The sequence below is a fragment of the Oncorhynchus keta genome, chromosome 22 (genome assembly GCF_023373465.1).
Source record: "Oncorhynchus keta strain PuntledgeMale-10-30-2019 chromosome 22, Oket_V2, whole genome shotgun sequence".
Taxonomy (NCBI): domain Eukaryota; kingdom Metazoa; phylum Chordata; class Actinopteri; order Salmoniformes; family Salmonidae; genus Oncorhynchus; species Oncorhynchus keta.
This window is the reverse complement of record NC_068442.1, coordinates 28,181,624-28,193,807: the sequence shown is the minus strand read 5'-3', so window position 1 is coordinate 28,193,807 and position 12,184 is coordinate 28,181,624. Positions and strand designations below refer to the sequence as shown.

Sequence of the window (12,184 nt, the reverse complement as noted above, 5' to 3'; positions counted from 1 at the left end):
GCCCTACAGTCGAGAGAAGGAGTGGAGCAGGCCTTACAGTCAGGAGAAGGAGTGGAGCAGGCCCTCCAGTCGAGAGACGGAGTGGAGCAGGCCCTACAGTCAGGAGAAGGAGTGGAGCAGGCCCTACAGTCGAGAGAAGGAGTGGTGCAGGCCCTACAGTCGAGAGAAGGAGTGGAGTAGGCCCTACAGTCAGGAGAAGGAGTGGAGCAGGCCCTACAGTCAGGAGAAGGAGTGGAGCAGGCCCTACAGTCGAGAGAAGGAGTGGAGCAGGCCCTAAAGTCAGGAGAAGGAGTGGAGCAGGCCCTACAGTCGAGAGAAGGAGTGGAGCAGACCCTACAGTCAGAAGAAGGAGTGTAGCAGGACCTACAGTCGGGAGAAAGAGTGGAACAGGCCCTACAGTCAGGAGAAGGAGTAGAGCAGGCCCTACTCGAGAGGAGTGGAGCAGGCCCTACAGTCAGAAGAAGGAGTGGAGCAGGCCCTACATTCGAGAGAAGGAGTGGATCAGGCCCTACAGTCAGGAGAAGGAGTGGAGCAGGCCCTACAGTCAAGAGAAGGAGTGGAGCAGGCCCTACAGTCAGGACAAGGAGTGGAGCAGGCCCTACAATCGAGAGAAGGAGTGGAGCAGGCCGTACAGTCAGGAGAAGGAGTGGAGCAGGCCCTACATTCAGAAGAAGGAGTGGAGCAGGCCCTACAGTCGAGAGAAACAGTAGAGCAGGTCCTACAGTCAGGAGAAAGAGTGGAGCAGGCCCTACAGTTGGGAGAAAGAGTGGAGCAGGCCCTACAGTCGAGAGAAGGAGTGGAGCAGGCCCTAAAGTCAGGAGAAGGAGTGGAGCAGGCCTTACAGTCAGGAGAAGGAGTGGAGCAGGCCCTACAGTCGAGAGACGGAGTGGAGCAGGCCCTACAGTCAGGAGAAGGAGTGGAGCAGGCCCTACAGTCGAGAGAAGGAGTGGAGTAGGCCCTACAGTCAGGAGAAGGAGTGGAGCAGGCCCTACAGTCAGGAGAAGGAGTGGAGCAGGCCCTACAGTCGAGAGAAGGAGTGGAGCAGGCCCTACAGTCAGGAGAAAGAGTGGAGCAGGCCCTACAGTCGGGAGAAAGAGTAGAGCAGGCCCTACAGTCAGGAGAAAGAGTGGAGCAGGCCCTACAGTTGGGAGAAAGAGTGGAGCAGGCCCTACAGTCGAGAGAAGGAGTGGAGCAGGACCTAAAGTCAGGAGAAGGAGTGGAGCAGGCCTTACACTCAGGAGAAGGAGTGGAGCAGGCCCTAAATTCAGGAGAAGGAGTGGAGCAGGCCTTACAGTCAGGAGAAGGAGTGGAGCAGGCCCTACAGTCGAGAGATGGAGTGGAGCAGGACCTACAGTCAGGAGAAGGAGTGGAGCAGGCCCTACAGTCGAGAGAAGGAGTGGAGCAGGCCCTACAGTCGAGAGAAGGAGTGGAGCAGGCCCTATAGTCGAGAGAAGGAGTGGAGCAGGCCCTACAGTCAGGAGAAGGAGTGGAGCAGGCCCTACAGTCGAGAGAAGGAGTGGAGCAGGCCCTACAGTCAGGAGAAGGAGTGGAGCAGGACCTACAGTCGGGAGAAAGAGTGGAACAGGCCCTACAGTCAGGAGAAGGAGTGGAGCAGGCCCTACTCGAGAGGAGTGGAGCAGGCCCTACAGTCAGAAGAAGGAGTGGAGCAGGCCCTACATTCGAGAGGAGTGGAGCAGGCCCTACAGTCAGGAGAAGGAGTGGAGCAGGCCCTACAATCGAGAGAAGGAGTGGAGCAGGCCGTACAGTCAGGAGGAGTGGAGCAGGCCCTACAGTCAGAAGAAGGAGTGGAGCAGGCCCTACAGTCAGAAGAAGGAGTGGAGCAGGCCCTACAGTCGAGAGGAGTGGAGCAGGCCCTACAGTCGAGAGAAGGAGTGGAGCAGGCCCTACAGTCAGGAGAAGGAGTGGAGCAGGCCCTACAGTCGGGAGAAGGGGCATGAATGACATGCCCTCCTAAAACTGGATATTACTCTAGTTCTGTTTGTAATATTTAGATTCTAACAACGGCAGTGTGCTATATAGACTTATTTAGGAAAAGTCAAGGACAGAGGGGAGCATGACTTTAAAAATGGCAGTTATAAATAAAATACAATTATGAGCAGTAAAAATAACTGCTTTAGCAGTTCTTGTGTTAAAATTCAGTGGCTGAATATATTGGTGTCTGTCGGTGTGACAGTTTGTGTATTTCTTTCAATAAATGTGTTTGGGAGGCCATCGCTACAGTAGAGTGGCAGGAGCACGCAATGCTCTGCTTACTAATGTGTGTGACTGTGTGTGTGTGTGTCTGTGTGTGTGTGTGTGTGTGTGTGTGTGTGTGTGTGTGTGTGTGTGTGTGTGTGTGTGTGTGTGTGTGTGTGTGTGTGTGTGTGTGTGTGTGTGTCCATGCGTGCGTCTGTCTGTCTGTCTGTCTGTCTGTCTGTCTGTCTGTCTGTCTCTCTCTCTGTCTGTCTGTCTGGCTGTCTGTGCTGTCTGTGCCTGTGTGTGTGTGTGTGTGTGTGTGTGTGTGTGTGTGTGTGTGTGTGTGTGTGTGTGTGTGTGTGTGTGTGTGTGTGTGTGTGTGTGTGTGTGTGTGTGTGTGTGTGTGTGTGTGTGTGTCCCTGTCTGTCTGTGCCTGTGTGTGTGTGTGTGTATGTCCATGCATGCGTCTGTCTGTCTATCTGTCTGTCGGTCTGTACCTGTGTGTGTGTGTGTGTACGTGCGTCTGTCTGTCTGTCTGTCTGTCTGTCTGTCTGTCTGTCTGTCTGTCTGTCTGTACCTGTGTGTTTGTGTGTTTACGTGCGTCTGTCTGTCTGTCTGTCTGTCTGTCTGTCTGTCTGTCTGTCTGTCTGTCTGTCTGTCTGTCTGTCTGTCTGTCTGCCTGTATGTCTGTCTGTCTGTCTGTCTGTCTGTCTGTCTATCGGTCTGTCGGTCTGTACCTGTGTGTGTGTGTGTGTGTGTGTACGTCTGTCTGTCTGTCTGTCTGTCTGTCTGTCTGTCTGTCTGTCTGTCTGTCTGTCTGTGCCTGTGTGTGTGCAGTTGTAGTCCATTCCCTCAGTGCTACACTCTACAGAGTGGTAGAGAGACTCACTTTTCTCTCCTTGTCTCCGTACTCCAGGCCAAGGGTGTCCATGGCACGGACGATGGCAGCCAGGGACTGGATTGTGTTGCTGTAGACCACAGGCTTGTACTGCTTCACATCATCACCAGAGAAGCCATCCTCGTGGATAATCCTGCAAACATGAACATGATTCATAGGTCAAATAGGCATTTACCTAAACAGGGACATCATGTCCATGGCACACTGTCGACAGGCACGCAGAGGCACACATGCTGTATCACACATAAAGCACGCAGGTACAACCACATGCATGCCCCTCCCCCCCCACACACACACAACCCTGAGCTCCTCTCCCTTCCTCAGCCTGGCTCCATTTTAATTCTGTTTTCCTTTCTTTTGCTCTGTTGCTGCTGTAACTGGCCGGGGGAGAAAGGGGCAGATCTGAGAGTTTCTCCCCCACCCAGCAGACAGAGACAGAACCAGTCCAGGACCAGATGTAGAGAGTGTGCCCCATTAGGCAGAGACACATCGACCCCAGGCCTGAGATCTCCTCTTCATGACACAAACAGCACAGCAGGGAGAGGCTCAGCCTATTAAACCTCGGCTCCACCAGAACACTACAGGCACCATTAACACCTGAGCCCCACCCTCCCATTGGCCCTGATATCCAGTCTCCCATTGGTCCTGATATCCAGCCTCCCATTGGCCCTGATAGCCAGCCTCCAGTCCACTCAATGGGTCAGATAGAGCATGATCTCCTATCAAGAAAGAGTAAAGTCTGAGCATTGTGTTTGTGAAAGTGAGTGTGAACTTTGTAGCAGGCCAAGCATATAAAAAGAAAGAGCAGAGAAATGTCAGTGCCCTAAGCCATGACTTACTGCGTGAGAGAGAGGGAAAGCAGCCCAGCTGTGGAGCCTGCCACTGCACACAGATACTGTTTGTGATCCTCCGACAGCAACCTGCTTGCTCTGCGGTGGCCTTTCCTGAGACTCTTTCCAATGACTTCCAATGAATCACTACTCTCTCAATACACTGACAAGCCTAAACGTGCCCTGTTCCCCTACTGCTGTGTGTGGGTGAGTATGTGTGTGTGCGTGTTTGTACGCGCATGTGTTTAGTGACAGCGACTTATCAACAGCTCAGTAGTAATGCTGCTGTGACTCAGACAGGTGTGTGTCAACGGCAAGGGGACACTGCCTCTTATCTCCCCTGTGCTTTCCCTGTCGTCTCTGTCTCTCTCTCATTCAATAATAATCACCCCATCATGAAGGCTTTATCTCTGGGTGTAATAAACAGCAGGGCACACACTGATCCTGCACTGCTGGGACCTGGGGACCTGAGAGGGGAGAGGGTTCCTACTCTTCCCAGCACAGAGCACACGTGGAAGGGGTGAGTAGAGAACAGGTGGGATGGGAGCCTATTGTCAACTGTGTGTAGTTGTGACTCATTACTTTGACATCACATAATGCTGTGGTCAATGACTCTGGTATCGATCACATGACCTTAGGTCCTCTCCAGGAGAAATGAAAGCTCTGTAGGTTGGACAAACTGTTTTCCTTCCTCCTTAATATACAGTGGGGCAAAAAAGTATTTAGTCAGCCACCAATTGTGCAAGTTCTCCCACTTAAAAAGATGAGAGAGGCCTGTAATTTTCATCATACATACACTTCAACTATGACAGACAAAATTAGAAAAAAAATCCAGAAAATCACATTGTAGGATTTTTTTATGAATTTATTTGCAAATTATGGTGGAAAATAAGTATTTGGTCACCTACAAACAAGCAAGATTTCTGGCTCTCACAGACCTGTAACTTCTTCTTTAAGAGGCTCCTCTGTCCTTCACTCATTACCTGTATTAATGGCACCTGTTTGAACTTGTTATCAGTATAAAAGACACCTGTCCACAACCTCAAACAGTCACACTCCAAACTCCACTATGGCCAAGACCAAAGAGCTGTCAAAGGACACCAGAAACAAAATTGTAGGCCTGCACCAGGCTGGGAAGACTGAATCTGCAATAGGTAAGCAGCTTGGTTTGAAGAAATCAACTGTGGGAGCAATTATTAGGAAATGGAAGACATACAAGACCACTGATAATCTCCCTCGATCTGGGGCTCCACGCAAGATCTCACCCTGTGGGGTAAAAATTATCACAAGAACGGTAACACACTATGCCGCCAGGGACTCAAATCCTGTGGTGCCAGACGTGTCCCCCTGCTTAAGCCAGTACATGTCCAGGCCCGTCTGAAGTTTGCTAGAGAGCATTTTGATGATCCAGAAGAAGATTGGGAGAATGTCATATGGTCAGATGAAACCAAAATATAACTTTATGGTATAAACTCAACTCGTCGCTTTTGGAGGACAAAGAATGCTGAGTTGCATCCAAAGAACACCATACCTACTGTGAAGCATGGTGGTGGAAACATCATGCTTTGGGGCTGTTTTTCTGCAAAGGGATCAGGACGACTGATCCGTGTAAAGGAAAGAATGAATGGGGCCATGTATCGTGAGATTTTGAGTGAAAACCTCCTTCCATCAGCAAGGGCATTGAAGATGAAACGTGGCTGGGTCTTTCAGCATGACAATGATCCCAAACACACCACCCGGGCAACGAAGGAGTGGCTTCGTAAGAAGCATTTCATGGTCCTGGAGTGGCCTAGCCAGTCTCCAGATCTCAACCCCATAGAAAATCTTTGGAGGGGGTTGAAAGTCCGTGTTGCCCAGCAACAACCCCAAAGCATCACTGCTCTAGAGGAGATCTGCATGGAGGAATGGGCCAAAATACCAGCAACAATATGTGAAAACCTTGTGAAGTCTTACAGAAAACGTTTGACCTCTGTCATTGCCAACAAAGGGTATATAACAAAGTATTGAGATAAACTTTTTTTATTGACCAAATACTTATTTTCCACCATAATTATACAACCATAATTCATTAAAAATCCTACAATGTGATTTTCTGGATTTGTTTTCTAATTTTGTCTGTCATAGTTGAAATCTACCTATGATGATAATTACAGGCCTCTCTCATATTTTTAAGTGGGAGAACTTGCACAATTGGTGGCTGACTACATACTTTTTTGCCCCACTATACTTGGTTTACCATTGCTGATACAGTGTCTGGTAGACCAGGTGTGCCCTGGCAGAGATATGTGTGTGCCAGCCAAGCCTCTGTGCCAGGGGCAGGTGCAATGGTTTTCTTTTCGGAGGATATATTGAGCCATGCTGCACAAAGACACCCCTCCCTCCTATCGTTCCACTGGGGGAACTAAGAGGCAGGTTAACACCAACCAACCCTGAGTCTGTTACTCTGCTCTGAACAACATGTTCCAATGGACCACCATCACCCTGGACATTACATTTACTAAACAAACACTGCTGCTCAATGTTTTAACCCCAGAAACAACAGAAAGCAGAATATACATCTCTTCACACTGACCCATTGGGGTGTCCAATACTGACCACAACTCTACTTGGACCATGACCCCACACAACCACATGTCTCTAAATCACCATTAAAACAACCCTCTACAGCTGCCACCTTGCCAACCTTCAGTCAATATCAAGTTATATAGTCAATATCACCCAGCACTGCTGCCAGCTGTGCCTCTGTTTACCAACATGCTGAAACTGAAGTCAGTGCACCCTCTCAGGTGACTGATAAATGATTCAGTTAATAAAAATAAGACATGTTTAAGTCATCTGTAAGTCACAATAAAGCGAAGGACACGTTCCAGAGGTTTCTGATTCCCACACGGGTTGACTGGCTCATCGATCTGTTTCTGATAGGAGACAATGAAAGGACTGCAAGGCCTTAAGGCGTCTTCATACTAGGTTGGTTTGCTCCTAATAAAAACACGGCTAGGCGTAAGCCAACGTCGGTGCTTCCAGACTCCCTTAAAAGACCTCCCTCTTGAGACACAGTAGCAACAACATAGCCAGTAACACTTCCTCAAAATAGTCTGAATTAATGTAAGATAAATCAAGAAATCTATTTTTGCCGAGGTCTTGGTCACGCAATTTTACATGTAGCTAAGATATTTGGTGCAGTATTTCGCAAGCAAAACATTTGCATGAAAACGAGTCATCTCTCGTTGAATGTCAACAAACAATGAATTGAAGAATCTTGTCCGTAGTTCCTAACCCCTCTACTGTTGACCAATCATAAACGAAGGGTCGTAGACTTTGGCTACCAAACTTCGACTTGCCTCAAGAAAATAATGTGTGTGCAAACAGCTGAAAAAAAAACCCTGCTGAACAACAAAACAAACAAAAACGTAACAAAATGTAATTCTAATATATGTCCGAACTGGCGCTCCCCGTTTTGACTGGGAAGCTTTATACCAGACCACCTGAAAGAGCAGGCCCAGGCCCACACAGGAGAGCATCCTGACTGGTTGCATCACTGCCTGGTATGGCAACTGCTCGGCCTCCGACCGCAAGGCATTGCAGAGGGTAGTGCGTACAGCCCAGTACATCACTGGGGCCAAGCTTCCTGCCATCCAGGACCTCTATATCAGACCGCACAGCAAGCGGTACCGGAGCGCCAAGTCGAGGTCCAAAAGGCTTTTTAACAGCTTCTACCCCCAAGCCATAAGACTCCTGAACAGCTAATCAAAGGGCTACCCAGACCTCTCTTTTACGCTGCTGCTACTCTCTGTTTATAATCTATGCATAGTAACTTTAACTCTACCTACATGTACTGTACATATTACCTCAATTACCTCGACTAGCAGAAGTGGCCTCACTTGTTATTTTACTGCTGCTGTTCAATTATTTGTTACTTTTATTTTCTATTTTTTACATAAGACTTATTTTTTATTGATATTTTCTTAACTTCTTAAAGCATTGTTGGCTAAGGGCTAACACCTGTTGTATTCGGCGCATGTGAAGAATAAAATCTGATTTGATTTGAAAGGTCAGCTAGCTGCAACACACAGTGCAGTCTGCAGAGAGCATGTCAGGAGTTGATACAAGGGTGATAACATGTTGCTCTACTTACAGGTATTGTTTTTACCCCTGCGTCCCCTCACCCATCACTCCTGTTACAGATGTAGGGACCTATGAAATCAGTTTTATTTTTCCCAAATTCAATTTTTACCATTTTGTTTTTGGTTTTGTTTCCGTTTTCACTGTTGTTGTTTATTTTTTTTTGGGGGGTTGCTCTTAAAACCACACTTTTTAAATAGAAAAACAACTAAATAGGATGTCTTAAGCCCACAACAATGCTTAAACCACATCAGGAGACCACTTTTGAGGTCAGGAAACATTAGAAATCAAGATTTTTGGGTGTAGCTACCCTTTCATCCCAGTGTGCACCAACCAAGCAAGAGTTTGTTGTTCAGCGATATTTTTGTAGCAGACATTTTGAGAGCCTTTGTGGCTTTCATTAGAAACACCGCAAGAGAGCTCAAATCATTATTACTGTCTTCCCTTCTCACCAAGTATATAAAGGAATCCTCATTAAGTCACGGATAGAGAGCGAGAGAGTGTGAGGAAGGAGGGAGTGGGAGAGAAAGAGAGGGAATATATGTACAGAGTAATGGCAGCGAAATTTTGGGGGTCATTAGGGCTGGCACGGTAATTGTATAATAGTGTAACCGATGATTACGGATGAGGACCGCCCTGAAAATGTACTGTTTTAATAAAAATTATATATATATATATATATATATACACACAGTGGGGAGAACAAGTATTTGATACACTGCCAATTTTGCAGGTTTTCCAACTTACAAAGCATGTAGAGGTCTGTAATTTTTTATCATAGGTACACTTCAACTGTGAGAGACGGAATCTAAAACAAAAATCCAGAAAATCACATTGTATGATGTTTAAGAAATTAATATGCATTTTATTGCATGACATAAGTATTTGATCACCTACCAACCAATTCCTGACATTTAATCCAAGTAAAAATTCCCTGTCTTAGGTCAGTTAGGATCACCACTTTATTTTGAGAATGTGAAATGTCAGAATAATAGTAGAGAGCATGATTTATTTCAGCTTTTATTTCTTTCATCACATTCCCAGTGGGTCAGACGTCTACATACACTCTATTAGTATTTGGTAGCATTGCCTTTAAATTGTTTAACTTGGGTCAAATGTTTTGGGTAGCCTTCCACAAGCTTCTCACAATAAGTTGGGTGAATTTTGGCCCATTCCTCCTGACAGAGCTGGTGTAACTGAGTCAGGTTTGTAGGCCTCCTTGCTCGCACACGCTTTTTCAGTTCTGCCATCCAATTTTCTATAGGATTGAGGTCAGGGCTTTGTGATGGCCACTCCAATACCTTGACTTTGTTGTCCTTAAGCCATTTTACCACAACTTTGGAAGTACGCTTGATGTCATTGTCCATTTGGAAGACCCATTTGCAACCAAGCTTTAACTTCCTGACTGATGTCTTGAGATGTTGCTTCAATATAGCCACATAATTTTCCTCCCTCATGATGCCATCTATTTTGTGAAGTGTACCAGTCCCTCCTGCAGCAAAGCACCACAACATGATGTTGCCACCCCCTTGCATCATGGTTGGGATGGTGTTCTTCGGCTTGCAAGCCCCCCTTTTCCCTCCAAACATAGCTATGGCAATTATGGCCAAACAGTTATATTTTTGTTTCATCAGACCAGACCATTTCTCCAAAGTATGATCTTTGTCCCCATGTGCAGTTGCAAACAGTAGTCTGGCTTTTTTTATGGGGGTTTTGGAGTAGTGTCTTCTTCCTTGCTGAGCAGCCTTTCAGGTTATGTCGATATAGGACTCGTTTTCCTGTGGATATTGATACTTTTGTACCCGTTTCCTCCAGCATCTTCACAAGGTCCTTTGCTGTTGTTCTGGGATTGATTTGCACTTTTCGCACCAAAGTACGTTCATCTCTAGGAGACAGAACGCGTCTCCATCCTGAGCGGTATGACGGCTGCGTGGTCCCGTGGTGTTGATACTTGCGTACTATTGTTTGTACAGATGAACGTGGTACCTTCAGACTTTTGGAAATTGCTCCCAATGATGAACCAGACTTGTGGAGGTTTTGGCTGATTTCCTTTGATTTTCCCATGATGTCAAGCAAAGATGCACTGAGTTTGAAGGTAGGCCTTGAAATACATCCACAGGTACACCCCCAATTGACTAAAATTATGTCAATTAGCCTATCAGAAGCTTCCAAAGCCATGACATCATTTTCTGGAATTTTCCAAGGTGTTTAAAGGCACAGTCAATTTAGTGTATGTAAACTTCTGACCCACTGGAATTGTGATACAGATTAAACAATCTGTCTGTAAACAATTGTTGGAAAAATTACTTGTGTCATGCACACAGTAGATGTCCTAACCAACTTGCCAAAACTTTAGTTTGTTAACAAGACATTTGTGGAGTGGTTGAAAAATGAGTTTTATGACTCCAACCTATGTGTATGTAAACTTCTGACTTCAACTGTAAATACAGTACCAGTCAAAAGTTTGGACACACCTACTCATTCAAGGGTTGGCTACTTTGAAGAATCTGAAATATAAAATATATTTTGATTTGTTTAACACATGGGATCTTTACAGCGTGATCAAAATGTGCTTCAGCAAGGTGTCATAGCAAACGAGTATCATGAAATACATGCTTACCAAAAACAGGGCACACTGTGACTTGACCATAGATCGTATATATAAAGGACTTGACAGAGAAATGTCAGCTAGTTAGGCTAGCAAACTTCAGCTAGATATACCTTGCTAGCTGTCAGCTTGGCTAAACAGTAAACACAGAACATCACGTCCCTGATTTGAGTCGTCGGCATCGCATGCAGTCAGGAGCGGAGGTCAGGAGCAGAGGACAGGAGCGGAGGACAGGAAAACATTAAATGTGTTTTTAATCTGCTGATTATAATAGTGACCATGGTCATATGGCTGACAAATAACCGTCATCCAAAATTCCATGACCATCGCAAAAGGTCTTTGCTTTTCATGAATGAGGACGTTTCTCATTTGGGTCTCTCTGGGCCGTCTGTCAGGTAGAGGGAGGGGAGATGAGGGGAGGGAGTGGGGAAGGTAGCCACTGGGGAGGACAGAACAAAGCACATGAAGCCCTCCTGTGTCTCTGGAACGTGGAGATCTGTGACCTGTTACCTCTACAGTACCACCACATTACTCTCACTGCCTTTCACCAAACACGGAGGGAGGGAGGGAGGGAGGGAGGGAGGGTGGGAGGGAGGGAGGGAGGGAAAACTAAGGCTGAGGAAGTGATAAGAGTTCTTCCAGGAAGTGGTGGTGATTTTGCATTCTAGCCATGTACTGTACTGACTGACTAAATGCTATACTTGTTTTCCCCACAGGAAAAACTGTTTACATATTGCTTTTTGTCTTGCAGTAAATTAGAGCTTTGCATTCTGTTCAGGTTCCTTCGACCCATTTCACTGTTGAGAGAAGTACGAGGAGAGAAGTGTGGATTTTTGAGCCAGAAATCTTGAGTTTGCAAATCATCATGCCACACAATTATGCAGTATGCATGAACACACAAACACACCCACCGACACCCATTCAAGGGTACACACACACCCTCCCTGTTAGTCTTTATCAATCTTAGTGCCATGTGGTTTCCGTGCTGCTCACTAAGAAGACCCTTTGTCCTCACAGCACGCTCGAGTGCTGTTGCTGTCATCAGCCCCAGGACACAGCTACTTATCCCCCGTTTCATTCCCTACCAGCGTGGGGGGGCTATTTATAACCTCTGCAATCAGAGGAGCGCTACCTCCCTAGCATCAGCTGCTCCAGCCTTTAGCACCAATCTGTCCCCCACACCCTGAGGTCGACCCACAGACACACACACAATGGCACCCTATTTCCTATTAAGTGCACTACTTTGATCAGGGCCCATAGGGGTCTGATTAAAAGTAGTGCGCTATATGGGGAATACGGTGACATTTGGGATGCACGACAGACACAGCCAGGCCTACGACAGCACCACACTAATCCCACGACAGGAACAGGCACACAGCATCACTCCCTCTCTGCTGTCAACTTCCATCTCACATTGACTTTCTGCTATATTCATACAAACACACAACACTAATTGTGTATAGGGTGTTCCTAAGGACCCACTGTATTTTCTCCTTCCCCCATCTCTATCACTCACTCTCCCTCTCCATG

The 12,184-nt window shown here is 46.7% G+C and overlaps 1 protein-coding gene across 2 annotated transcripts in view; it reads right to left on the bottom strand.

Annotated features, from left to right (window-relative positions):
* The window catches only part of LOC118401275 (guanine nucleotide-binding protein G(o) subunit alpha-like), a 176,013-nt gene that overhangs the window by 115,688 nt on the left and 48,141 nt on the right, over nucleotides 1–12,184 (bottom strand). For both annotated transcript variants that reach the window (XM_052474985.1, XM_052474984.1), the window contains exon 3: nucleotides 3,086–3,227. In XM_052474985.1, the coding sequence (XP_052330945.1) occupies nucleotides 3,086–3,227 (142 nt within the window). The remainder of the gene's footprint in view (nucleotides 1–3,085; nucleotides 3,228–12,184) is intronic.